This window comes from Barbus barbus, assembly GCF_936440315.1.
Source record: "Barbus barbus genome assembly, chromosome: 26".
In the NCBI taxonomy this organism is placed as follows: Eukaryota; Metazoa; Chordata; class Actinopteri; order Cypriniformes; family Cyprinidae; genus Barbus; species Barbus barbus.
The window spans coordinates 17128599-17156574 of NC_136754.1; the positions used below are offsets into that span (position 1 = coordinate 17128599).

The 27976-nt window shown below is 36.8% G+C and overlaps 1 protein-coding gene across 9 annotated transcripts; it reads left to right on the plus strand.

Moving 5' to 3' along the window:
* On the plus strand, positions 1 to 27097 carry LOC306845905 (solute carrier family 12 member 7-like). Of its 9 annotated transcripts, none has more exons than XM_079378915.1 (26): positions 119 to 380; positions 5949 to 6034; positions 6194 to 6325; positions 6456 to 6602; positions 9169 to 9223; positions 9309 to 9439; positions 9666 to 9901; positions 10469 to 10680; positions 10889 to 11053; positions 12139 to 12237; positions 12352 to 12409; positions 12535 to 12709; positions 12861 to 12979; positions 14170 to 14268; positions 15001 to 15120; positions 15199 to 15303; positions 15394 to 15562; positions 16703 to 16898; positions 17191 to 17360; positions 17452 to 17583; positions 17796 to 17903; positions 18120 to 18230; positions 19748 to 19917; positions 20043 to 20057; positions 25745 to 25878; positions 26074 to 27097. In XM_079378915.1, exons 1-26 carry the CDS (start codon positions 242 to 244, stop codon positions 26163 to 26165), a joined length of 3375 nt encoding a protein of 1124 aa, XP_079235041.1. In that variant the 5' UTR covers positions 119 to 241; the 3' UTR covers positions 26166 to 27097. The 9 variants fall into 9 exon arrangements, 5 of the variants coding, with proteins under 5 accessions (XP_079235041.1, XP_079235042.1, XP_079235044.1 ...); XM_079378917.1 differs by lacking the exon at positions 119 to 380 and adding an exon at positions 3050 to 3523; XR_013782020.1 differs by lacking the exon at positions 20043 to 20057 and having other exon boundaries at positions 17 to 380; positions 19748 to 19921.
* Positions 27098 to 27976: the final 879 nt, after the last annotated feature.

The window sequence follows — 27976 nt, forward strand, 5'->3', positions numbered from 1 at the left end:
GAGAAGGGCAGTTAGCACGAAACAGGAAGCACCAGCTCAGAGCTCTGTGGCAGGGCAGAACAGCCCGTTGCTCCTCGAGGAAGGAGTTGTGTACAGCTCCTTATTTGGTTGAGAGTGATCACATGGGCTGCCGCGTCTGAACAACAGTTGTGAAGAAGTCAGAGAACTTCGAACTCTGGCAAGCCCAGGAGACTTGGGGCGAGACAGAAAGAAAAGACTCAAGGAATATAACACTGAGCACATGGTGTCAGGGAAAATGCCCACAAACTTCACAGTGGTGCCGGTAGAGGACACCCCAATATCAAATCCAGACTATGATGGAGAGATAATGAAAGAAGAGGACAAGGAGGAACCATACACAGCAGCAGGACTCAACTCAGGTGAGAGCTTTCTGTGGAAAAGAAATCCTGCCTGGACATGTACAAACAGAAGAGGAGAACTTTTAAAGGCTTATTGTGCAAGGCTTGGGTTTTCTTAAAAGCGTCTGTGTTTACAGTAAGCGCATCCTCAGAAGCAGCAAATGTGTGCCATGTTTACTGCCATGTGTTTGTGAAATCATCTTCCATGGAGTGTAAACAAGTGGTGGTTTCCTGGTGCCTTTTTCCCCTTCATTTTCCTGTTTCTCTTTTACTCTGACGTTTTTCATCTGTTGCTTCACTTTTTTTGTGTATAAAAAAGAAACCTTAATGTCAAGTTGCACAATGTCTTCTTCTATTCTGGATGTTCTGAACTTTCTTTTGTGCATTCCATTCAAATTTAAAGGGACAGTTCACCCAAAAAATGAAAATTCTGTCACTAATTACTCATCCTCAAGTTTCAAACCTGCATGAATTTCTTTCTTCTTCTGAACACAGAAAAAGATTTTGAACAATGTTGGTAACCAAACAGTTTCTGAATTCCATAGTATTTTTTCCATTCTATGGAAGTAAGTATAGCTACCCTCAACTGTTTGGTTACCAACATTTCTTCAAAATATCTTCTTCTGTGTTTAGTAGAAGAAACAAATGCATAGGTCTGGAACAACATGAGAGTGAGTAAATGAAATAAGAATCTGAAATAAGATTCATTCATCAGGCATTTTAAGTTGTATCAGGATTCTTGTAGTGTAACTTGCTGCTTGTTGTATCTTTGTTTACATCAAACGAGGAAGTTGTGGTCTGGCGCCAGCAGCTTGCTGGTCGATGTTCCTTCATTTTCTGACTTGACAAACTATTGGAACAGGCATAATCATCTTAAAGTTCATCATTATCCATTCACATAAGAATGGCATAATCCTGAAGTTTTCTTTTATGTGTGTTAATGTATGTACAGGGGTGTGTAGCAGAGCTTGTTGCTCATCATTATGGAATTTGTCCTCTTCCTTTTAACCGGCATATTTAAAACTTTCCATGACAAAAATAAGTTTAATTGTGCTGTTTCCCTTTTAAGATGAAATACTGTTTGTGAAAAAACCTTCCCGTGGCTGTAAAAGCATTTTGTATAGGTTGCATCAGATGAAGATTTAACCCTATAAAGCCCTACTGTAGAGTATACTCTTAAAAATAAAGGGGCTTCACGATGCCATAGAAGAACCTTTTTGTTTTGTTTAAATGCTTCCATAAATAGCCTTTAAGAAGAACCTTTCTGTTTCACAAAAGGTTCTTTGTGGTGAAAGAAGGTTCTTCAGATTATAAAAAGGTAAGAAAGAGATGGTTCTTTAAAGAACCTTTGACTGAATGGTTCTTTGTGGAACCAAAAATGGTTCTTCTATAGCATCTCTTGAAGCACCTTTATTTTTAAGAGTAAATTTCCTATAAATTAACAAGGTCAGAACTTTGACGAAAACCCTGCTCTACATGCCTTCTGCTCTCTGATTGATAGTTCATACATACAACTATACAATATGTCCTATGTCCTATTCAGGTCATCCTTTTAATGTGAAAACCTCGTAAAAATATAATAAGTAAACATAACAATAAATTGAGTGTCATTTTTATTATTTCACAATTTACTGGACTGAAACTACTTAGGTTTACTTGATTATCCATACATCATTTTACATGAAAAATCATATTAAAATGCAAGTATCAAATATGATACATAAGGCATTTGGGGAACATGTCTCTCGATCATCATTGTATTGATCATAAAACTAAGCATTTAAATATCATCTTACTAAGATGATATTAATTATTACTTAATATCATCTTGTGTTATTAGGAGATCTAGAATGAAATCTAATTTACATGACAAGCTGTCAGAATTTCATCTTATCTTTGGGCCATATAAATAACATTTGTACTATATAAACTGTTATCATTAATAGTTATATTTGTCTGAATCTGTTATACTTTTAAAATCAGGTCTTTATGCAGTAAATGCATGCCAACTGAGCTTTCCCAAAACATCACAGATTAGTCCCTTTGGGATTTCATCATTTATAGACAAAATTAGCTGTGTACAGGATGATAAACACAATTTACAAGCCACACGGAAGGAATTCTCAGGAAAAGGATGTTTCAGAAACCTTGAAAACTTTTTATGAACCTCCTCTGTTATTGTTCTGTTTTCACTGTGGAAAGAGATGTGAAATTAGATCCAGTGGCAGCACAAGCCTGGGAAATAGATATTTCCCAGTTTACTACAAATTTAAAATCAACTTTCTCAGTCTGTCAAACAGCAGCAATATACCTGTACCTCAATGCAGCACTGAGTCCAGTCTTAAATCTTTTCAGTAGTTTGAGTGTCACTGCTTAAAAACTACAAAATATAAATCATTTTCATACACATCTAATAATTAGTTAAATATAAATTTTTAAATGTTTACCATAATCATATTATACTTCAGTAATTTCACACTGGACACAATCCTTAAGTTCCACTTTGAAATGTTTATGAAATTGCACAAATGTGGTCTAGCATGCCGATGAACAGGATTTCAGTTTTTCTTTCTGCACATATTCTCTTTCGGCTGACAAACTGGTTTTGAATAAGCCTTTACTGTAATCCCCCTCCCCTCCTCGAGTTGACAAGAAGTCTTTCAAGACTCGCGCTCAGTCAGAGATCCAGTACAGAGGTTTAAGAAATACAGCACAGAGCCAGTCTAATGCTGTTTTTGAACCTCAGAGAGGACAAAACTAATTGGAGAGCAGGTATCACCTTATATCACCTACATAAAACTTTTAATGCAATAAAAATCGAGTGAAGAAGAGAGAGAGAGAGAGAGAGAGAGAGTGTGAGAGAGAGAGAGAGAGAGAGAGAGAGAGAGAGAGAGAATCAGATATGAGAGGTAGGAGACTTGGACAAATGCTGCAACAGCCTGCTCTCCTTCACACGGAGCACCGTCCTTCTTGACAAAGCTAAGGAGTTTGTCTAGCATTGCTTGCAACCAGTCGGGACGACTAAGTAAAGACTACTGAACTGGAATAAAATAGAAATCAGCTGCAGTCCTGGTTCAACGGACAGACTGGCATTAGAGCCGACTGTACAGCAATTTCCACACTCAGCATGGAGTGTGAAGAAGGTTTGAATGTAGAGACATTAGGTGAGTTAGAACCTCATTGATATGGATCATCAAAATATCATTACAATGGCAAGAGTAAGCTGATTTGTTAACTTGTTAATTAACGTTGAGCATTTGAAATTTCACATAGCCTACTGGAAAAATGCTTGTTTGACCTATATATATATATATATACATTGGTAATGTTTCACTTTCTTTTTTACCGTCAGCATATATTTCTTGGTGTGCGGTAGACAGCTCACAGGTCTCCCGATGTAAGGGTTTAAGAAGATATAAACAGATTAAAACATATTAAAAACCATATCATGAGTCACAGTTTGAGGGAACACAGGTTATCTTCTGAAAACAGACAAAAAATGATCTGGATGATCTGTTTGTATTTCACCTTCTCAAATGTCTTTTAGAAAAATATTGGTAACACTTTATTTTGATAGTCCATTTTAGACATTCTACTAACTGTAAGCTACTTTGCAACTACATGTCAGCTAGCACTCATTTGAGTATTAGTAGACAGTCTGCTTAAAGCTGCAGTCCGTAAGTTTTGCCTTTTTGTCGTCATCTCTGTTTGAAAACCTGGAATTGTGGAATTATCCTGCTTGTGTGGGATGTGCTCTGGCAGGGGATCAGCGTGGATCAATGTTGGGGGTAACGCATTACAAGTAACGCGAGTTACGTAATAATATTACTTTTTTCAAGTAACTAGTAAAGTAGTGCATTACTTTTTAATTTACAAGAAAATATCTGAGTTACTTTTTTCCTATTTATTGACTGACAGTGCGCTGTGTGAACATGCTGTTACTGTAGTTCTAGGCTAAATGTGAATGCGCATTAATTCATCCCACTCGCAAAAAACAGATTTAGTATTCATCAAAATGAATTAAAACAGTGAAATGCAAACTCAGAATATGACGCAAACCTGCAATAATTAAATATGTTAAACAACACAAATATATCTAATCCCATTTTATTAAACAATGTCTCTGCTGCTGACCTTTGATGATCCAGTTCAACCATACTAATAAGCAAAAATTACTTTTCCTGCAGCCTGAGGTTTATTCATTTCGGTTTTAAATGAAGAGTTTCAGTGGCGCAGATGGGAAAGAGCATGCTTTTTGACGCGATCGACCTGGGTTCGTGCCCACCTTTTGCCGAACTTTTTATCTCCCTTTTCAAGTCTCATATCACATCGTAAAAACATGTATTGTCAATAAAAAATAAAATAATCAAAAAGTTGAAAATAAAGTATCGAATAAGGGTAGGTGTCGGGAGGGCTTTATTGTACCAATAAGGTGGCATCCATTTAATAATTTGAATTAAAATGATAAAGCATTTACACTCAATACTATTATTGCATACTGTTTTGTAATGTAGCCTAATACAATTCTGAAGTGCAGATAATTGCCACTATTTTGCGACGTAGAAGTAGTATAAATATCAGAAAATCCTGCTATTTTAACATAGTGTAAATATAATCTATAGCTATTTGCACTTAGTGTAAATAACATATCGCTAAAAATACTGCTATTTTCACTTGGTGTAAATAAAATCCATTACTATTTGAATTTAAGAAAAAATGACCGCAATTTCAACTGAGGGGGGCCTTTAATCAGTCCATGCCCAGGGCACCGGTGAGTCATAATCCGTCCTTGCATCTAGTAAATGAAAGGGTTCAACTACATTTCTTGACTAAAATAACAGATGAAGAGTTATGTTGAAAATGTAGGTTTTGTAATGTTTTCCCAAGACAATTAACAAACCTTGTCAAGTTGAGTTCACTGTTTTTGTGTTGTACTTGTACACCAGTTTATGATGGAAGCCCGCTTCCGCCACTGAATAAAAAATAAAAAAGGAAGGCTAATTGCGACTTTTTATCTCACAATTCAGACTTTTTAATAATACTATTATTAATTATTTTTTTATATTTTATGGGTCACACTCCATGCCGTGGCCCGTGTGAGGACCAAACCAAATCTCCAGGTACTCATATGAGAACCAGGCTGAAAAACTTATGTGCACCCTCTATATAAACTCGCAATTGCGAGAAAAAAAAAAAAAAGAATTGCGAGTTTGTATCTCGCAATTGTGACTTTATAAATCGCAATTGTGAGTTTATATCACGCAGTTCTGAGAAAAAAAGTCAGAATTGTGATATAAACATACCTGATATTTTGAGAAGATTTTTAGAATGTTTGTTTACATTTGTTATGCATCTTCTAACAGTGAGGTGCATGTTTCTGCGTGAGTTTGTTGGAGTGACTTAAAAGTCTGGTTGGCTAATTCATTAAGTGTATTTTCTATGTAACAATTTACATTAAAAATCCATTTTATAACCATTTGATTAAATATCTTTCAGTTTTTAAAAATGGTGTAGAATTTTTCAGCCTTTAAACTAAAAATCAGCCTGTCTCTGATTTAAACCTTATTTGTGTTTTCTCTCATTTGCCAGGTGAGGAGACTCCCAGAGAAACCAGCTCCTTAATCAGCACAGATCATGATGACAGCATCTATGGCAAGAATATGGCTCTCTATGAGGTAGGCTAACAAACTGCTTAAAAGCAACCCTTTCATCTTTATGCATCAGCTATCACTGTTTGAGAACATTGTTCAAATAAAATACTTCACCTTATCAATATAGTGTCTCTAAGTTCCAATGCAATATATGTATTAAATCATTTGGCTCCTCCATCACAGGATGAGATGGACAGCGCACCGATGGTGTCATCTCTCCTCAACAAACTGGCCAACTACACCAACATAACCCAGGGGGCCGTCGAGCACGAGGAGGCTGAGAGTGAAGATGGGATTCAGAGGGTCACCGTAAATGTGAGTCTCCAAAGTGACTGGTTAACAAACTCTCAAACATGCACTGAATTCACAGCTTCTGCAGACATTTTGCTGCCATCTCAGTTTGTCCTACACAATTGAAATGTTTTGTGTGTCAATCTGTTTGAAGGGCCCTCAGATGGGCACATTTATAGGTGTCTTCCTGCCCTGCATGCAGAACATTCTGGGTGTGATTCTTTTCCTGCGGCTCACATGGATAGTGGGTACCGCAGGAATCGTGGAGTCCCTTGCTATCGTCTTCATGTGCTGTTCATGCGTGAGTTTTTGTTTTAATTTTTTATTATATTTAAAAACACTTTTTTTGTACTTGCTAACCGAGTTTATTAATGTATCCAGGTGTGAAAAGACACATAAAGCCATTTCTTCAATCACTTAAAAATGCCTTTTTGACAGTTTTGTCACAGAAACAAATGAAAAACTTGACATGGCCAAAAGTATGTCAACACTTCCATATGATTATTGTATTTGGCTCGAACAATTATCGGATTCCAGTGACAAATCTGTGACATTCTAGACAACTATGCGCTTCATAATTTGTGCCAACAGTTTCATGACAATGCGGAAATTGAGACCATTTTGATTTTTTTTCACCAAATCAGGTGCAGAAGAACTTTACTAGGCTACTCTGGTACTGTGTGTTGTTGTTTTTTATATATATACTAAACTTATATATATACTAAACTAATAGGACTGCAATAAACAAATTAAGTTGTAATTAAATTAAGTAAATATATATATATTTTTTTTTCTTTTAAACACAGTATTTTATATAAAACTTGAAACCTTTGCAAATCTTTGAGTGTGAAAAAATCTTCCAAACTATGCCTTTACCTAAATACACAATTTATATTTTAGAGCTGTCAGAATGGATTTAACAGGAAACTGCATACGTAATACTCCCATGCGTGTCAAGACATGTAAGGTCCACACATTTGGCCCAAAGAAGGTATCCAAAAAGTGGATGAAGGTTTCCTGCGTGTTCGGTCTTTTCAATGAGCAAAGTTCTTCAATTTAAGTTAAACTCTAATCTGACTCCATTTTATTATGACCTCGTATTTAGCTTGAAATACAAATTGATTGCTTGTCTATTTCTAATTAGTATTCTTCTGATATTTGATTATTCTAGTTAACTCTTGACTTTATATTTAAGTAAAAAAGTAAAGTCGTGACGTATTGTCAAGTATGGTGACCCATACTCGAAATTGGTGCTCTGCGTTTAACCCATCCAAGTGCACACACACAGCAGTGAGTAGTGAACAAATGCGCGCGCACACACACACACACACACACACACACACACAGCAGTGGGCACAGGGTTCGGTGCCTTGCTCAAGGGCACCTCAGTCGTGGTATTGAGGGTGGAGAGAGCGCTGGACATTCACTCCCCCCACCTACAATCCCTGCCGGCCGGGGACTCGAACCCGCAACCTTTCGATTACGAGTCCGACTCTCTAACCATTAGGCCACAACTTACTCGTTCATTCGGTTGCTCATGTCTCTAACAAGGATGCAACGTAATCTACTAGAGTCAATAATTACAGAGTAAAACAGAATAAGGTCAAATGTAACAATTTATAATCAGTCAGGTAAAAACTGTATGTATTATGTCAATTACACAGCAATTCAAAGAGATCAAATCATATCAATACAAAACATCGAATTCTCAAAGATAAATCTACGAGTAAAGGATGCATACCTGACTTTATAGCAATACATAGTGTGAAGTATTGAGACACACACTACGGGCTTCTGGCTACAGAATCTCCCGATCCTTTTGCAACATTTCCTTAAGTACTTCAGACCAAGACCAATACCCCCCGAAGTGGAGACAGGAACTAACAATTGGAATTTGCTTTAATCAAGTCGAGTTAACACCTTTTGGGACAGAAGGTAATTTGCATCAAAGGTAATGGGAACTGACCCACCCTCTACAGTGGGCAATACATCTCTAAACTCTTAGGATCTGTATTATCTTTTAGTCTACTTCTTGTAAGAATGAGACCATTGTACCAGACGCCCTGAGACAATTCAAATGATACCAAACATGACTGTAAATATCACTTGCATTCATGTAGAACATTATTCTGCTATTGACCATTCTGAGTGAGCTGAGTGAAGGGAGAGATGGGTGAGGGGAAAGAAGGGGATGAAAAGGAACTGATGCATATGTCAGAGAGGCGTTTTTCCGCATTTTCTCTCAGTGGGATGTGGAGACAGATGTCTGTATGTTAATGCACTGTGTGTGTGTTGTCCATCTCAGAAGTTCAAAGTGTCTGAGGTTCTGTAATTCTTACAGACATATCCTTACATAGAAAAAAAGTAGCTGTGTGGAGCAGGAAGCTGACAGTTTGTTGTCTGTTACAAAGAATGAGAAAAACTGACCATGGATCATTCCATATGGCAAACCTTTTGGGGATTTACCAGCTGTAAAAAAAACAACAACAACAAAATGGTTATTTATTTGTCCGTTTGTCCTGATAAGATTGTCCTGTATCCGTGTACACCAATCCCTCAACCACATTCATCCACACAGATGTAATAAATTTTGAAAAGATACAGATAATATCATTATCTTTGGCAGCCCTAAAATATTAAAACTAAAAGTAAAACTTTTAGAGGAGAGCTCTGCAGCAATTAAAACTAAAGGTGAACTCTAACAAAAAACAGGTTTGTCTTTGGGTGTCTATACACATTTGGCCATATGAGGTATTCTTATAGCCTTTTTGATCATATATTTTCCACTCATATTTAATAAAATATTTAGTATTTTGTTAATATAAATAAATAACTCTGTTTTGCATCTGTCTTTTTCTTATCTCTAGACCATGCTTACTGCAATTTCAATGAGTGCCATTGCAACTAATGGTGTAGTGCCTGGTATGATTTTAATTTGTTATATCACTCTTTTATATATTCCATATTTGTTTTAAGTCAACTTGATTCTCTTCTTATCCTGCTTTAGCTGGTGGTTCATACTACATGATTTCCAGAGCATTAGGCCCAGAGTTTGGAGGAGCAGTGGGTTTGTGTTTCTACCTGGGCACCACATTTGCAGGTTCTATGTACATACTAGGAACCATGGAAATTTTTTTGGTGAGTCAAAACTTACAGACCAACATTAACAATTTCTTGCAAACAAAAACAGTACTCATTCAGCACTACAGAATAGCTTGTGTCAGAACTGAACTAACACGAGTCAACAGATTCTATCATTAACTTGGCTTTTCATTGCCCTAGACATAACCTCAAAAATCACATTAACTTATGCATCCTCAGTGTGATAACAATAACCCTTTCTCTCTTTCATTCACTGTTACAGACATACATAATGCCGAGTGCTGCTGTGTTTAAAGCAGAGACTGGAGAGCCAACTGGAATGCAAAATAACATGCGCATTTATGGAACATGCTGTTTAGTTATCATGACTCTGGTAGTGTTTCTTGGAGTGAAATATGTCAACAAGATGGCTTTGGTCTTCCTGTCTTGTGTAATGCTGTCAATAATGGCCATCTATGCAGGGGTCATCCAATCTGCCATTAAGACTCCCAGTTCTCAGTGAGTAGTGCTGTAATCTTTTACATGAACATTTAAACTTCACACAGCATAAAACATTACGCTGTGTTCAAGTGTACAAATTATTATGTCTCACATTCAAGTCGGAAACATGACATGGAATTAGTCATTCTGTTGTACACATTATGTTTTGAACAAAAAACCCAAATAACTATGTGAATTCAAAATGATGAAAAAGAATTAAAAAGCAGCGCAGTGGAGGGAAGCAATGTAACAAATTCTCATGATGCCCATGATGTTATATACAAATTATATATGATTAAATTATTTACGATTCTAAATTATATGCGATTCTAACCCTCCACATCGGTACTTCGGTCATTGTGGCCTGCATGGGCTACATGGCATGATATTACAACAAAACTGCATCTGCAAGTTTCTGGACACTTCATTTTTTTTATTGTAATTTATTTATTTATTTTGGGTCTAGAAAAGCCCATGGCTTAGGATTTTATTAAAATTTGCTATAAATGTTTACGATATATTGAATATGATGGAGCATATTATTTGAACACAGTTACATTTCTGGTCTCTTTTGTACATCAACAGAGTTTGTCTGCTAGGCAACCGCACCTTGCAAAATTCTAGGTTTGACAAGTGTCTAAAGACAGAGCTCATCAACAACGTAACCACCCCCACCCAACTATGGGAGCTTTTTTGTGAAGGTGACATTGAAAATGCAACATGTGATGACTACTTCACCCATAACAATTTAACAGAGATTCAAGCTGTTCCTGGCTTGCTCAGCGGGGTCATATCAGGTGAATGCTCAAATAAAATTACACAGCAAGCTATACAAACATCATTTAACTTAAAATTAGTTGAACACCACAATATTTCATGATGATAACAAAATTAAATTAAATAGTCAGTTTGTTTGTTTTATAACCTGATGCATTTTCACAAATACTTCAATGTAGGTTGCTCAGTGTTTTACTCAGTGTTTTTACGTTTTAATGTTTCTCCTAGATAACATGTGGGGATACTATGGGCAATACAGGACAATAGTGGAGAAGGAGGGGCAGAGTTCAGAACAAGCTTCAGATAACACCAACGACATTTCATATTATGTCCTCAATGACATCTCTACCTTCTTCACCATTCTAGTTGGAATCTACTTCCCTTCAGTTACAGGTATTTCAAACCTGTATGACTTTCTTTTTTTCTGCAGAAAGGTGGATTTTTGCAGTACTGGTGAATTTCAGTGTAATTCAAATGAATGTGGGATTTTCAAGCTCCAAAATGACAAAAATCACCATATTAGTAATGGATACAACTGCAGATCTTTTCTATCCATCAGTTCAGTTGACCTGGTTCATGAGTTCAACAAATCTACAGTCACATGGAGAATGGAAAAGTGTCAATGTTGTCAATTAGGCGGTTTTATTTTTACTAACATGAAATTGTAGCAAATATGTCAGTGTTCTAACAAGAGCTATTAGCTGAATACATAAATGACAATTGCTGTTGAACACAAATAAATGCATAAAGAAGTAGAATTCAGAACAGAAACCGAAAATGGATGTAATGAACAACAAGTTCCAGTAAAATATGTTTACAATCCTTTAGTATGCCCTGCAGTCCATCTTTATGTGTGTATTTTGAGTGGCAGTTTCTCTGTGCAGATGATAAAGTTGTAGGGTGTGACAGTGTCTGAAATAGACATTTTAGTTTATAGTTACAGTGTCTCTTCCATTTGTTTATGTAAAAACAACTCTGTTTATGAAAGCCAAAAGTAGCAAAAAATGTGAGCCCTTCACACTGTTACTTGTGCTTCCATGTATTTGAATTTTTGTAACCTATTTTGCTTACAAACGAGATGATTCATCTGCAGGTTTGGTTTGAGTGGATTGTGAGTAAATTTCACTTCATTGAATGCTCTTTTTGTTCTTTTGGTGTCAGGTTTTATACAAAGAGAAACCTCTTCAAATGATTCAAAGTGTGATTGATGTATGTGAATGATTCAGATCATTCAGAACATTTTTCTAACACACTTGGCTGATCATTTTTATAAGTACCCAAGTCCAAAGAGAGATTCTGTGTAACATATTGTTAATGTATTGAAATACATTGTGCCTAATACGTCAAATAGCTACAGTACTAAAACAACTATGTGGTTTAAAAACGAACAATAATATTGAGAAGTTCAGTTAAACTATTTGCTGTGGGAAAAGTGTTTTAAAAGAAACGCATTAAATGTTTTTCTCTGATTTTCACAGGAATCATGGCAGGGTCGAACAGGTCTGGCGATCTTAGAGACCCTCAGAGATCTATTCCCACTGGTACCATTATGGCTATTGCAACCACCTCCATCATCTGTATCTTTTTCTGCAAAAAAATGAGGCCTCTAGGGAAAGAATTTAAAGTTTTGTAAACAATTTTATAATGAATTATTTGACAGGTCAGATGAATACCTTAATTACGCTAAACAGACCTTTCCTGTGTGGTGTTATTTGGAGCATGTATTGAAGGTGTGGTACTGCGAGACAAGTAAGTGCTGTTTGGTAATAACAGTAGTTTACAGCAATGCTTGCTAAATCAGTTCAGATAAGACCTGCAGTTTTAATACATTCTTTCTGTTTTTATGTGTTTTTGCTTGCTTGCTTTCGTAATAGGTATGGCGAGTCAGTTAAAGGGACTCTAGCTGTTGCAACACTAGCTTGGCCATCTTCGTGGGTGATTGTGATTGGCTCATTTTTCTCCTGTTGTGGGGCGGGGCTACAGAGCCTCACCGGTGCTCCCAGGATCCTTCAGGCTATTGCTCGAGATGGCATCATGCCATTCTTACAGGTATTGCATTTACATGTTCTGAGGCACAGATGTGTTTGAATTGATCTTACTTACAAAAAAATCTATAGAAAGACAGAAATGACAGTGTGCAAAGCACTTGACAAAATCGCCTTGACTATGAAGACTTACCTGTCCTACTTCTTACTGGTAGGTGTTTGGTCATAGCAAATCTAATGGTGAGCCAACCTGGGCCTTACTCCTAACTGCAGCGATCTGTGAGATTGGGATCCTCATTGGTTCCCTGGATCATGTTGCTCCCATCCTCTCTATGTGAGTGTGTTCTCCTTGGTTTCACATCTTTACTTTGTGACATAATTAGACCCAGACAGAATCTTTTGTTTCTTCTTCTACTTTGCACTGATTAAGGGGGTAAAATATGTGAAATTTAAAATTTTAAAATTTCAAAATGTAAACAATGCAAAATTGCTTTGAAATACTCATTGCTTGAGTAATTTAAGTGCTTGAATATCTGTGAGATGCAATCACCTAATGACTTGTAATGGCATTAAAATTTCAGTTTTCTTACGAGTGTTACACACTATTGCACAAATATCAATTTAGCTTCTAAACAAATTGTAACAATAGATATTATTTTATGAACAGATGGACAGATTTACATTTAAACATAAGTAATTTTTATTTTTAACACTTATTTCATTATTTTAAAAAATTGAATATGTATATTATAAAACGTGTATCAGTGAAATTTTGTACTATAATTGTGCTTGACTGTGTATGTGGTCATCACCTGCAGTGTTTCAATCAGTGTTATACTTAAATATCACTGAGATACTATTATAGTTTTAGTTAATAGTTTTAATTTAAATTATTGTCTGTTATTATAAATTTTGCTAAAGCTTTACTAATTTTGTTGTGTAATTTTTGTGTTTTCTATTATTTTTTTAACAGTTCTATGTACACTACCAGTCAAACGTTTTTGAACAGTAAGGTTTTTAATGGGTTTTTTTTTTAAAGAAGTCTCTTCTGCTCACCAAGCCTGCATTTATTTGATCCAAAGTACAGCGCAAAAAAAATACTTTTACTATTTAAATGAACTGTTTTCTATTTGAATATATTATAAAATGTCATTTATTTCTGTGAATTCAAAGCTGATTTTTTTAGCATGATTACTCCAGTCACATGATCCTTCAGGAGTCATTCAAAAAAGAGAGCAGTTATTTTAAATAGAAAATATATTACAATATTTCTGCTTATTTGGGATCAAATAAATGCAGGCTTTGTGAGCAGAAGAAAATCCTTTGACTGGTAGTGTAGCTTTTATCCATTTTTATTAGATTTAGTTATTTTGGTCAATTTTAGTACAAGTTAAACTAAATGAAAAAAAATCAGTAAACATTTATTTTATTTCAATTAACAAAATGATTTTTTTTTTTTATGGTTTTAGTTTTAGTTGTAGTTATAACCCTATAATAACCCTGCTTCCAATTTCTACTTTGCAGGTTTTTCTTGATGTGTTACCTCTTTGTAAACTTGGCCTGTGCTGTCCAAACACTTCTGCGCACCCCGAATTGGAGGCCAAGATTCAAGTTCTACCACTGGTAAGCAACACTTTATGATTATTAGAGCAACAAGTCAAGTCACTTTTATTTATACAGCTCTTTATACAATACAGATTGCTTCAAAGTAGCTTTATAAGGATAAACAGAAAAATAATGACTCAAAAGTGCAAACAGAGATCAATCCTGCTGTAAAGCAGCTCTAAGAAAAACAATAGTGTCTTTGTTCAGCTGAGGTCAGTTCAGTGTTGATTCAGTTCCATTCAATAACTGTGTAAAGATCATCAGTTATGAAAGTAGATCAATTCAAAGCATTACTGTAGAAAACAGTGATGTCATCGGTTCAGTTCAGTTCAGGGGTCAGTTACATAAACAAAGCCACTATGTTAAGACTGTCTTGACTAGTGTGACCAACTACCTTTTTGAAACTGACTTTAAAAAGTTATGACCAGCCTTGAAAAAAAAAGGCTAACTTTTTAAGACTTGTCTAAGAACTTTATTTAACTTTATTTATTTAAGGAACCCAAACAACATTGGTAACAGTTTTCCTCAACAAGCAACAGCTTTGTGGGAAGGGCACGTTTTGTTGTGCTGCATGCTCACAAATTCATGCTGTTACATGGACATTGGTTTTTCATTAACCAAACAAGTGTAGTGTAATGCCTATTAGTTTCATCTGCATGTAAACTGAGGTAGAATGGACCAGTCTGAGTTAATGTTTGATTGTGTGAACTACCATTACATGCACCATTGGATTTGTTTAAATGTCTGCAGGTCCCTCTCTTTTCTTGGGATGAGCCTGAGTCTGTCCCTCATGTTTGTCTCATCTTGGTACAATGCTTTGGTTGTCATACTCTTTTCTGGATGCATCTACAAGTACATTGAATACAGAGGGTAAGCAAATGTCCGTCTCATTCATAATGTTTTAAAGCAAAATCTTCTATATTAATTCCCCATTTTATTTCCCCTCAGGGCAGAGAAGGAATGGGGAGACGGGATTCGAGGATTATCCCTTAATGCAGCTCAATATGCCCTAATAAAATTGGAGGAGGCGCCACCTCACACCAAGAACTGGAGGTGAGCATCCAGAAGAATCCAGTGCTGTATAAACTTCTTCATACTTGACAGAATCTAAGACAAATATTTCAAATGTAACTCATCTTCCAGACCTCAGCTGCTGGTGCTTCTAAAGTTGGACTCTGACTTGGGGGTAAAACATCCACGTCTACTCTCCTTTACCTCACAACTGAAGGCTGGGAAAGGCCTGACCATCGTCTGCTCAGTGCTGGAGGGCACCTACATGGCTCGTGACGCAGATGCGAAGCTCTCTGAAAAGGTAAAGGCATGCAGTTAAAGCCAAGCCTCTTTGGCTTTGATAGCAAAGCCAATTTGTTTTTGGCTTTGACAACTCAATAGCATTCTTTTATTGCATATTCCAGGGTTTCCTAAACAGTGGTTCATTAATGAAACACACGGTGCATTATTAAAATGATCAAAACATTTATTTTTTTATTTTACAGTATAATTGTAATTTACTGTAACAGTAATAAAGATATGTCTTGATTGTTATAATTAGAGTTAAAACATACTACCTCTGGTACAGCAATCCCTTCACCATTAAAGTCACTGGATTAGAGAATGTGCCAGGGGTTTTGCCTTCAGATTTTAAGTTAATATTTCAAAATATTAACTTAAAATCTGAAATATTAACTTAAAATCTGAAGGCAAAACCCCTGGCACATTCTCTAATCCAGTGACTTTAATGGTGAAGGGATTGCTGTACCACTACTGTCAACAACAACAAAAAATAAGGCATGAAGTAGTTTTTTACCTTGCCCTTCAGAACAGCTTACAACCATAAGAAAATAATAAATGCACCACTAAATCATCATTGTATATACTGTATATACAGCAGAAAAAAAATGTAGGTAATGTTAAAAAAAGTAAAACAAACAAACAAGGGCTTTTCTACATAACTACAATGGCCCCATTTGAAAATGCTGGCAATATTTTATGTTTTCAAATTAGGCATTTTAGGGCATAAAGAGTATAGATAGAATTCACAGAGAAAGCTCTCACAGTTTATGGCGTTAATTTGGGTGGTTATTTTGGTTTGGTTAACAAGGTTGCTCGCTCAAACCTCGCAAAAAACAAGCCATGACCATTGTGCCCTTGAGAAAGACACTTGCAGATTGCTCAAGAGTGAAAGTCCTTGTAATAAGTTTATAACTTATGGTGACATTATAAGAGTCACAAAACAAATTCCATTTTAGATTACTATACCTTACTATCATTTTTAATCTACACTGTAGTCAATTTTGTTAACTAAAGTTCAAGGATTAGTAGTGATTAAATATAGACATATGTTGCCTTTCGAACAACATTTGTACTTATCTCAGCTTATGTCAGCTCCAGTGGGCTACATATTGTATTTACCATACTTGTTACTTACTAACATGACCTTGTTTTTTCACAGAATATCAAAGCGGCCATGGCAAAGGAGAAAACGAAGGGTTTCTGTCATGTGGTGGTGTCCTCTAACCAGCGGGATGGTTTCTCTCACCTGATCCAGTCTGCAGGCCTGGGTGGCATGAAACACAATTCAGTGCTGATGGCCTGGCCCGCCAACTGGAAACAGGCCGAGAGCTCCCTCTACTGGAAGAACTTCATCGGTGCGCATATGTCATTTTCTGATACTAAGCTGTCATAAAGTCAGTTTAATCAGCATAAATAATCAATTTAAGGCAATGAGGCCAGGGATTATTAATGAAGATTATAAGGCTTAAGACTGTAGTTGAGCTTTATTTTGAGTGAACTTTTGTAGGCTTTAGGTCTCAATATACCAAAAACGCTGCAATATTACAATAATTCCACACCATTTTAGATCACTTTGTGAAAACGGTGCAGTAAATATCAATCAGTTTGACAAAATAGTAAAAGCTATGTAAATTTGTTGTCCCAAAGAAACCGTCAGAGAGACAACAGCTGCCCACCAGGCCCTGTTAGTGGCAAAAAATATCGATACATTTCCCACAAACCAGGACCGGTTAGCTGAAGGTACCATTGATGTCTGGTGGATTGTCCATGATGGTGGTCTACTCATGCTTCTTCCATTCCTGCTCCGCCAACACAAGGTAACACAATGTCTGATACAGAAAACTGATCTTTTTTTTTCTTTTTTTTCACCAATAGTTATAGTGCTTTTTTCTCCTTGAAATCATATAGGTTTGGAGAAGGTGTAAGATGAGGATCTTCACAGTGGCTCAGATGGATGACAACAGCATCCAGATGAAGAAAGACCTACAGATGTTCTTGTACCATCTGCGTCTTGATGCAAAGGTGGAAGTTGTGGAAATGGTGAGATACAACTTTTATCTGCATTAACTTAAAATCAGTTATAATGGTTTAATAATAAACCTTTATAATAAGTTTACGTTTTATCAAATTAATCACATTTTAATAAATAAAAGATATGCATGTTATAGTATAGTATAGTATAGTATAGTATGTGTGGTGAAATGTTTGCAAGATACTGGAATTTAACTTTAATTATGTCAATATCTTTGTAGCATGCAGGCGATATTTCGGCCTTCACCTATGAGAAGACCCTTGTGATGGAGCAACGCTCTCAGATGTTGAAGCAGATGCAGCTTTCTAAGACAGAGCGAGAGAGAGAGGTAATATTTCTCCAGCAATCCATTCTTTTGTTATTGCTGTCTGGTTATTATGGGACTGTATGGAGTATAAATCAATGTGTTTGCAGTCAATACTTCATACAGAGTCATAAGTTTTAGATCCAGTTTCAAGGCACTGTTAGGAGTCTGTTTCACATGAGGCAGGCCTCTTCCTCCTACTTAACAATTTTGGATTATTTGCTATGTGGCGACTGCCAGATTCAAAGCATCTCAGATGAATCCCGGAATTCCATCAGGAGGAAGCCCTGTCGAGAGAAACCAACTCAAAGCAAGAAGTTTCAAGTGCCAACTATAATTCTGGACGAAGAGGTAGCTCAGGGGTTTACCTCTTACCGATCCTATATGTTTACTCTCTGTCAACGCTACTAGCACCAGATAACCATCCTGTCCACCTCTCCTGAACCGTTCCATCCAAACTAGCTCTTTTCCACTGTGGCTGGTGCCTGAGCTGGAGCCAGTGACTTGGGAGCTGTGGAAGTTGTGCCCACTGACATCACTGGTCCTCTTGTTTGAGACCAGGATTTTTGTGTGTAAAAGCGCAACTCGGTTCCAGATTGGGCACAAGCTCTTACACCAGCCCTAGTGGAAAAGCAGTAATCCCTTCACATTGTGAGACATGGCAGAGCCACAGTTTTCATCATGGTTGCTTTTTGCAACTCTAATTCTGCTATGGATTTTACCTCATAAATTTGAAAATTCCTTATTATTTAGCAATAAGCATAACATTGCAATGAAATGACTGTGGCCCTGAAAATGTCATAGTTTCATTTGTTTACAGCATGTCTGCATGTCATTATGGAGCATGAGTGTTACGATTCTGAGTTTTGAGTGAAAACCTTTGCACTCCACTAATTATTCTACTTTATTTTAAGATTGTTTATTTAATCAAACTACACTACCATTCAAAAGTTTTGGGTTGGTTAGATTAAAAAAAAAAATCTAAAAAATCTTTTTATAATCTTTTATGCTCACCAAATACAGTAAAAACAGCAATATTGTGAAATATAATTACAATTTAAAACAAATGTTTTCTATTTGAATATATTTTAAAATGTAATTTATTCCTGTGATGCAAAGCTGAATTTTCAGCGTCATAACTCCAGTCTTCAGTGTCACATGATCATTCTAATATGCTAAAATTAGTGCACAAGAAATGTCTTAATTACCAAGGCTGAAAATATATAATATAATATAATATAATATACATTTCTTATATTTATTAAAATGTGATTAATTTTGTGGAAACAGTGAATTGTTATTTTTTTTTATTCTTAGATGAATATGTTCAAAAGAGAAGAGAAACATTATGGAACATTATAGATGTTTTTTAATATCACTTTTGAGGTATTTAGTGCATCCTTTCTGATTAGAAGCATTCATTTCTTATTCTATTAATTTCATTATTATCATAATGACACCAAACTTTTGAGCAGTGGTGTATTTGTTTGTTTACTTTTGTTTTATGTATTGAAGAGTTTTTGGTTATTTAATCTGTAGTCAGTCTAGTTACTAATCCATAGTTTGTTTCTGTTTGTGGATATCGCAACATTCCCACAACATTCATTCCCTGCTGAAAAGATCAGCATAACTGATGTGCTGGTGGTAGCTTATCAAGTAAGGCTTCCTTGGTCAACCACCTTGATAAGCAAGCACACCAGACCAACATAAACCAGCCTGGACCACCAAGGAAATTTCCTTGGCCCAAGCTGATCTTTTCAGTGGGTCTTTTAACAAAGTTTGTCTATCTAGGTCTTGCCAGTCTGCTATCCAGCAGCATTTTCAGTGAACATTAATGGAGTTTGTTGTTGTGTGTCTTGGTCTTTCAGGCTCAGCTAATTCATGACAGGAACACTAAGTCACATGCCACTCTGAACGACAAGGTCACGCCAACTTCTGACCGGGTCCATATGACCTGGACTAAAGAGAAGCTGATTAGTGAGAGAAACCGCCATCGGGAGGCTCACATGACTGTGCGGGATATATTCAATATGAGACCGTAAGTTCAATAAAGACCTTAAATCTATAAAGTCAGTTTTACAGTTCATCTGAATCTGTTTTAACATGTTTCAAAATAAAAAGTTGGCATTTTTCATGCTAAGACATTTTGTTTTGTCCTTCCAGAGAGTGGGAGAATCTGTAAGTTTCTTTGACTCTTGTGCAAGTGGTTTGTGTGCTTAAGAGTCTGTATTAGATGTCTGGTCTGTGTTACAGTAGTGGATATAAACAGGATGTGCTGCATGTGTGTCACACTAAACATGCGGCATGAACTGGTGTGTGTCTCTGTGTGTGGCCTGCTTGAGTCATTGTGAGTCACAGTCACGGCATGTGTCAGCATGAAGCATTGTGACATAGATGTTTCTGTTTGCATATGTTTCAACACTAACTTTGTGCTTGCTTGAGATAACACCTGCAGTTAGTCATCTAGTATGATGGTATGTATTATTTTTTGTGCTAAGCTGCAATATATTGGCCATTAGTTGTATTAATTAAGAGTGTAACACGTTTTTATGTTGTGTTTCGTTTATTGATGCTGTTGACATCTGTTTCTGGCTATTAATGCATACTTAACATTAGCATGTGTAAATGTAATTTTACATTTCACTCATTTAGGGCTGTATGGGTAATTCAGGCTTATCTGTTTTCTAGCAAAGTGGTTCTTTTTTGTAATCCTTTGCAAAGATAAGGATTTAAGAAAAATCAGAAGAAAATTCTGAAGCAAATATATATATATATATATATATATATATATATATATATATATATATATATATATTTAAATCACATCTCTATCACTCAACCTTGAAACCTGCACTGTGTTTAAAAATGTAAGAATATAAGACTTTAAGATATAGATATCAGCCTTTGAGCAATGGATCCCCATCATGTTTCAAAACATTTTTAAGGAAATAAAATAAAATATATTCACTCATTTCATAATGTAGTAAACAATCAAGTATGAATCTAACTAAAGCTGCAGTACTTTAAGACATACACTACCAACTACATATGTGTGTGTGTATACAGTATACATATATATATATATATATATATATATATATATATATATATATATATACAGTGCCCTCCAAAAGTATTGGAACAGTAAAGACAAAATTGCTCTGTTGGCTGTGGAGTCAAGACATTTACAAATATGATTAAAAGATGTATACGAGACAAAACTACAGAATGCCACATTTTATTATTGGGTGATTCAACACATAGATGTTTTACCAGCTAAGAAGATCAGCACTTTTAGAGTTTCATGCCCCTATCTGATGTGAGCATAAGTATTGGAACAGTTGCCTCACAGGTCTTTCTAAGTGATCAGCTGTGTCCTGTTGCATTAATTCTTCAGATATTAAAATCAGGGAATGTGTCGTATCAGTTATAGCCATTACTTCTGTATTCTGAATTTTGCATTCGATGATGATGCACACAAACCAGGATGAAGATGAGGGAGCTGACTTTGAGAGAAAAGCAAGCAATTTGGATGCTAAAAGAAAAGAGGAAGTCAATTAGAGCTATAGCAAAAACAAAGGGCATGGAGAAAACAAGAGTTTGCAAACCATCAGCGACACCAGCAACAAACAACTACCTGATTGGCTGAGAAAACAACAGTAGTTGTGTCCCTGTAGCTCAAATAGTAGAGCATGGCGCTAGTAACGCCAAGGTCATGGGTTCGATTCCCAGGGAAAGCAAGAGCTGATAAAATATAAAAACTGTAACTTGAATGCAATGTAAGTCGCTTTGGATAAAAGCGTCTGCTAAATGCATAAATGTAAATGTAGTTGATGACAGACAAATCATAAAAACTGTGAAAATGAATCCTAAAAGACGTGTCTGTAAAATCACCAACAACTTCCAGAAAGCTGGGGTGATGCTCTGACAATCTACTGTCCTCAGGAGACATTGACACAGAATTACAGATGCTACACAGCAAGATGCAAACCTCTGACCAGCACCAAAAATAGAAAGGCAAGGTTAGAGTTTGCAAAAAAGCACAAAGGTGAGCCAGAAGAGTTTTGGAACTGTGTTTATGGACCGATGAGACAAAGCTGAACCTTTATCTTATCAACCTTTATCTTATGAACCTTATTAACCTTTAAATAATGGGAAAGCAAAAATGTGGAGAAAAAAAAGGAACTGCAAAAGATCCCAAGCATACAGCCTCATCTGTAAAGCATGGTGGAGGTGGTGTCATGGCATGGGCATGCATGGCTGTCTCTGGAACAGGCCCTCTCAGCTTTACTGATGACTTAATGTATGATGACTGTAGCAGAATGAATTTGGAAGGGTACAAAACCATCTTGCCTACCAATATTCAAGAAAATGCCACCAGATTCATTAGGAAGTGCTTCATATTGCATCAGGACAATGACCCAAAACACCCTGCCAGTTCAGTCAAGGAATTTATAAGGGCAAAGAATTGGAAAGTCTTAGTTTGCCCAAGACAATCTCCAGATTTAAATCTGATTGAACATGAATTTCACCATCTGAAGAGGAGAGTAAATGCAGAAACTCCCCAAAACAAACAACAATTGGAATTGGCTGCATTAAAGGCTGGGGAAAGTATTTGAAAGGATGAGACCAAGAGTCTGGTGATGTCTATGGGTCACAGACTCACTGCTGTGCGCAAGGGATCTGCAACTAAATAATAGCTTTTAGATTCAAGATTCAAGATTCAAGAGTTTTATTTGTCACATACACAATTATACAGAGTATAACCAGCAGTGAAATGTAGGTCAGGTCCGCTCCAAGGACAATGCAATTATAAAGTATACAAATATTAAGAGAAGAAAAGTAGAAAAAAATAAAAAATAAAAAATAAAAGAATAAAATAAAAAGATAGATAAAAAATATAAATATAAATATAAATGTGCAGGTCAGTATGTTGTTGACTTAAATAGTACTAAGAGGAATGTGCAAAAATAATGTGCAAAAAAGTTGTACAGGGTATATAATAGCAGCAATATGAGGTAGAGAAAAATTATGAATAGCTTATTGATATGGTGATATTTACATGGAGTCAAGTGATGTTATGACACAGAGTGGGGGAAGAAGCTCCTCCTAAGTCTCTCAGTTTTTGCCATCAGGCTACGGAAGCGCTTACCAGATGGAAGCAAAGTGAATAGCTGGTTACCAGGGTGATTTGAGTCCTTGATTATTTTGACAGCTCTATTTTTGCAGCGTTTGAGGTAGATGTCCTGCAGAGAGGGGAGAGCAGACCCTGAGATGCGCTCAGCTAAGCGCACAACTGTCTGTAGTGCTTTGCAGTCCTGATTGGAGCTGTTTCCATACCACACTGAGATGCACTGAGTCAATACACTTTCTATGGTCCCTGAATAGAAAGTTTTCAGGATTGCTGGTGAGACCCTGAATTTCCTCAGCTGTCGCAGATGGTACAGTCTTTGCCTGGCTTTCTTTACCTGTGTTTGGATGTGTGTAGTCCAAGTCAGGTTCTCGGAGATGTTTACACCGAGGTACTTGAAGCTGCTCACCCTCTCCACAGGGGTCCCACTGATCATAAGAGGAGTGTAGGGCTGCTGCTGTCTCTTCCTGAAGTCCATGATCAGCTCTTTAGTTTTGCTCACATTCAGAGAGAGACAGTTGTCCTGGCACCATGATGTGAGTCTCTCTACCTCGTCCAAGTATGCGGTCTCATCGTTGTTGGAGATGAGGCCCAGAACCACAGTATCATCAGCGAATTTGACAATAGATGTGGAGCTGTGAGAGGACACGCAGTCATGCGTGTAGAGAGAGTAGAGCAGGGGACTCAGGACACAGCCCTGTGGGGCTCCTATGTTCAGAGTGATGGAGTTTGAGGTGAACTGGCCAACTTTCACCACTTGAGGTCTGCCGGTGAGGAAGTCTTGAATCCAGTCACAGAGTGAGGAGTTTAGGCCGAGGTCTGTGAGTTTAGATGCCAGCTTGATGGGGACTATAGTGTTGAAAGCTGAGCTATAGTCAATGAATAGCAGCCTTACATAATTTCCTTTGTTGCTATCCAAGTGTGTGAGGGAAGAGTGGAGAACGTGAGAAATGGCATCGTCCGTGGATCTGTTTGGGCGATAGGCAAACTGAAGAGGGTCCAGAGTATCAGGGATGGAGGAGCAAATGTGGCTCTTTACAAGTCTCTCAAAAACCTTCATGACTATAGATGTGAGGGCAACTGGGCGATAGTCATTCAGTCAAGAGGGTTTATTGTTCTTTGGCACAGGGATAATGATGGATTTTTTGAATGAGGTGGGAACCACGGCGGTAGCAAGGGACTCATTAAAGATAGAAGTGAGCAAACCAGCGAGCTGATCGGCGCAGGACCTCAGAACACGGCCGGTTATCCCATCAGGTCCGGCTGCTTTCCTGACGTTCACTTTCTTTAGCGCCCTCCGAACCTCATCCTCCGACACGGTGATTACAGGATCATCGCTGCTCTGCCTGTTGCTTCCAGACGCGCTGGTCGGCAGAAACGCGCCGCCGCCGTTGCCATCGAAGCGGCCGTAGAAGATGTTTAACTCGTCGGCCAGCAACGGATCTGCTCTCACCTCCGCGGAGGATTTGTTTCCGAAGTCACAGATGGTCCTCAGTCCCTGCCACATCCGTCGAGAGTCGTTGAGCTGGAAATGAGACTCAATTCTCTCTCTGTATCTGTGTTTGGCGGCTCTTACTGCGCGTCGGAGAGCATAGCACGATGCTTTGTACTCGCTCGTATTCCCAGACAGAAGAGCCTCATTGTAAGCGGCAGTGCGTGTGTTAACCGCGGCACGGATTGAACTGTCCACCCACGGTTTCTGATTGGAGAATGTCCTTATCGTTATTGTTTCTGTAGCTTGCTCGGTTAGCGTGTTTAATCTTTTATATCTGCCTTATGTTCAACTGTCCCAATACTTATTCTCACATCAATGAGTGGGATGAACTCTAAAAGTGCTGTTCTTTTTATTTGGTAAAACATGTATGTGTTGAAACGGCTAATAATAAAATGTGACATTCTGTAGTTTAGTCTCATATTCATCTTTTAATCATATTTGCAAATTTCTTGACTCCACAGCCAACAGTGCAATTTTGTTTTTACTGTTCCAATACTTATGGCGGGCACTGTATATACATAATAATTATACACAGTACACACACATACACTGAACAAAATTATAAACGCAACACTTTTGTTTTTGCCTCCATTTTTCATGAGCTGAACTCAAAGATCTAAGACTTTTTCTGTACACAAAAGCCCTATTTCTTTCAAATGTTGTTCACAAATCTGTCTAAATCTGTGTTAGTGAGTACTTCTCCTTTGCCGAGATAATCCATCCACCTCATAGGTGTGGCATATCAAGATGCTGATTAGACAGCATGATTATTGATCAGGTTGTCCACTCCTCTTCAATGGCTGTGTGAAAAAATAATGGCTGCTGCAGAATTCAGCTTTGCCATCACATGAATCAATTACACTTTAAATATTGTTTAGAAATTTTACTTACTTCAAACGTAATATATGTAACAATATATACTGGTAAGATATTTTATGATTTCTTTTCATCTTAATTAAGCATAAAGAAATCTACTGATCTGCACTGCTCTGACGACATCATTGCAGTATTTAAATATTAAATTGTGATTGATCTTCTACTTTACATTTATGTACATAGTCAGTTGTTATATATAATGTACAACTGATATGTGTATATATATATATATATATATATATATATATATATAATAGTATTGTACAACTGAATATAGTAATACCGATATACTGTTGTTCATGTTTCCCTAAGCTCTAACCGATAAGTCTTAAAGCTAAATGTGAATGACTGAATTTTTTACAGGGATCAGACTAATGTGAGAAGAATGCACACTGCAGTCAAACTGAATGAGGTTGTAGTCAACAAATCCCAGGGAGCCCAACTGGTGCTGCTGAATATGCCTGGACCACCCAAAAACAAGGGCGGAGACGAGAATTGTATCCTTTCATCAGCTGAATGCAGACAGTTGCACGTCTGCTAAAAAAGGGGCTGTGATACGTAATGGAAAGAATCTTGATAACATGGTCTGTCATTTTCTTTCAGACTTGGAGCTTAATTCGTAGTGAGTTACAGCTTAAATGTCACCTTCATGTACAGCACTTGTCCATACTTCTCCTTCACTCTGAGGTCAGACATGGAGTTCCTGGAGGTCCTCATAGAGGGATTGGACCGGGTGCTGCTGGTCCGAGGTAGCGGCAGGGAGGTCATCACCATTTACTCATAGCATCATGCAGTGGCAGACACTGAGGAGAATATTTCTATGAGGAGAGAATGTCCAAAGCTGCACAGATACTATACAGATGGGCTCAGGACAGGCAATAGCATTCCAGCTACAGGCCAGCACAACACATCTGAGGATCCAAGAGGATTTTTCTCATTTTCTTTTCATTTAGAGTTGTCCAATCGTGACTGGATAGCCAAACAGATTTTAATACCAAGTGTAAACAGGGTCCTTGGATGTGGTCCTTAATATCACATTAAGGACCACATCAATCACAATAAACATTTAAATAAAAACAAACTTAGATTTATCCCATGAGACTTGAAGAGATTGATGACAGCTGTTGTATTGCTGAGTCATATGACTAGAGGGAACAGTTTTTGAATAAGTAAAGTGCTTGTAATTTATATGTATTAAATGTATATATTTTGTATCTCATCACATTCTTCTGCTGAGCTTTATGCACTGTGTGATGTTAGTCCAATTCGTAAGATTTTTGTTTTGTTATCAGTATTGCTCTCTTTGCAGTATGTGTAAAATCATGATTATTTCATCAGCCAAATGGTTGAAGCCTGTTAGTAGTTTTTGTTTGTTTGTTTGTTTGTTATAATACTATTTTCCCATAAATGTTTAAGGTTCCCCAAGGAACCTTTCAGTGAACAGTTCTTAAAAGAATATTTTTTTTCCCAGTGTGAAGAACATTTTAATGATCTAACTAACCCCTTTTCAGTATAAAGAACTGTGAAACGGTTCAATGGATGTTAATGGTTCTTCATAGAACCAGATGCCAATAAAGAACCTTTATTTTTAGTAGTGTAAGTGTCCACCATGAAGGTAAATTCAGTGTTCATAGAGATCTTTTATATGATTACACTCCTAATTCAAATTTTCTAATTGGAAAATGTGTAAATAAAATATGTAGTGACTGAATTGTTTATTGCTGAATATTTTCTGAAAATGTTTTTAATCAACAAACATGGACCTTATAATCTTGCATAAAACTGCAGACAGGCCTGTTGCACTACGCACACCCTCCTCTCCAGTAGTGTGTGTGTGTGTGTGTTCATATATCCTGGTGGGGACTTAAACCTGAATACACACAGACTCATGGGAACACGTGTCACTGACCTAAAATTGAGGTCCCCATGGGTACAAAAGCTTATAAATCATACAGAATGAGTTTTTTTAAGAAAGTAAAAATGCAGAAGGTTTCCTTTAAGGGGTAGGTTTAGGTGTAGGGCAATAGAAAATATAGTTTGTACAGTATAAAAACCATTACGCCTATGGAGAGTGCCTACAAGGATAGCTGACCAGACTCTCTCTCTCTGTGTGTGTGTGTGTGTTTTACTGATACTCAAAAACAGTATACAAACATTAACAAATAAAAATGATAGGCAATGACAACAAAATAAAAATAAATAAATATATATAAAAAAGTTGTTAAACTACAAAACATGAATTTGAGACAGGAAGAGAGTTAACAGAGAGGGGTTTTTTTTAGGTTTTTAATGCTTTTTTGTTCTTAGTTGGATCAATTAAAGGTATTGCTCAATATTGAAAGTCGTTCATGAAAACAAAAGAGAGGTCTAGAGTTTGAATATTTGCATCTGTGAATGTGGAATTTTGCAAGCAGCAAATTCAGATTCACTGCATGCATTTTTTAGACTGTTCTTAATCAATAAAACCCAGCACTACATCCTTCCAAAACAAAACACATTCATTATATATTGTACTTCTAATGAAACCTAAAACATCTTGCCAAAATGCCCCAGATGCCTCTGGTGTTTCACATGAGGTTCTATTTTGAGTTTATT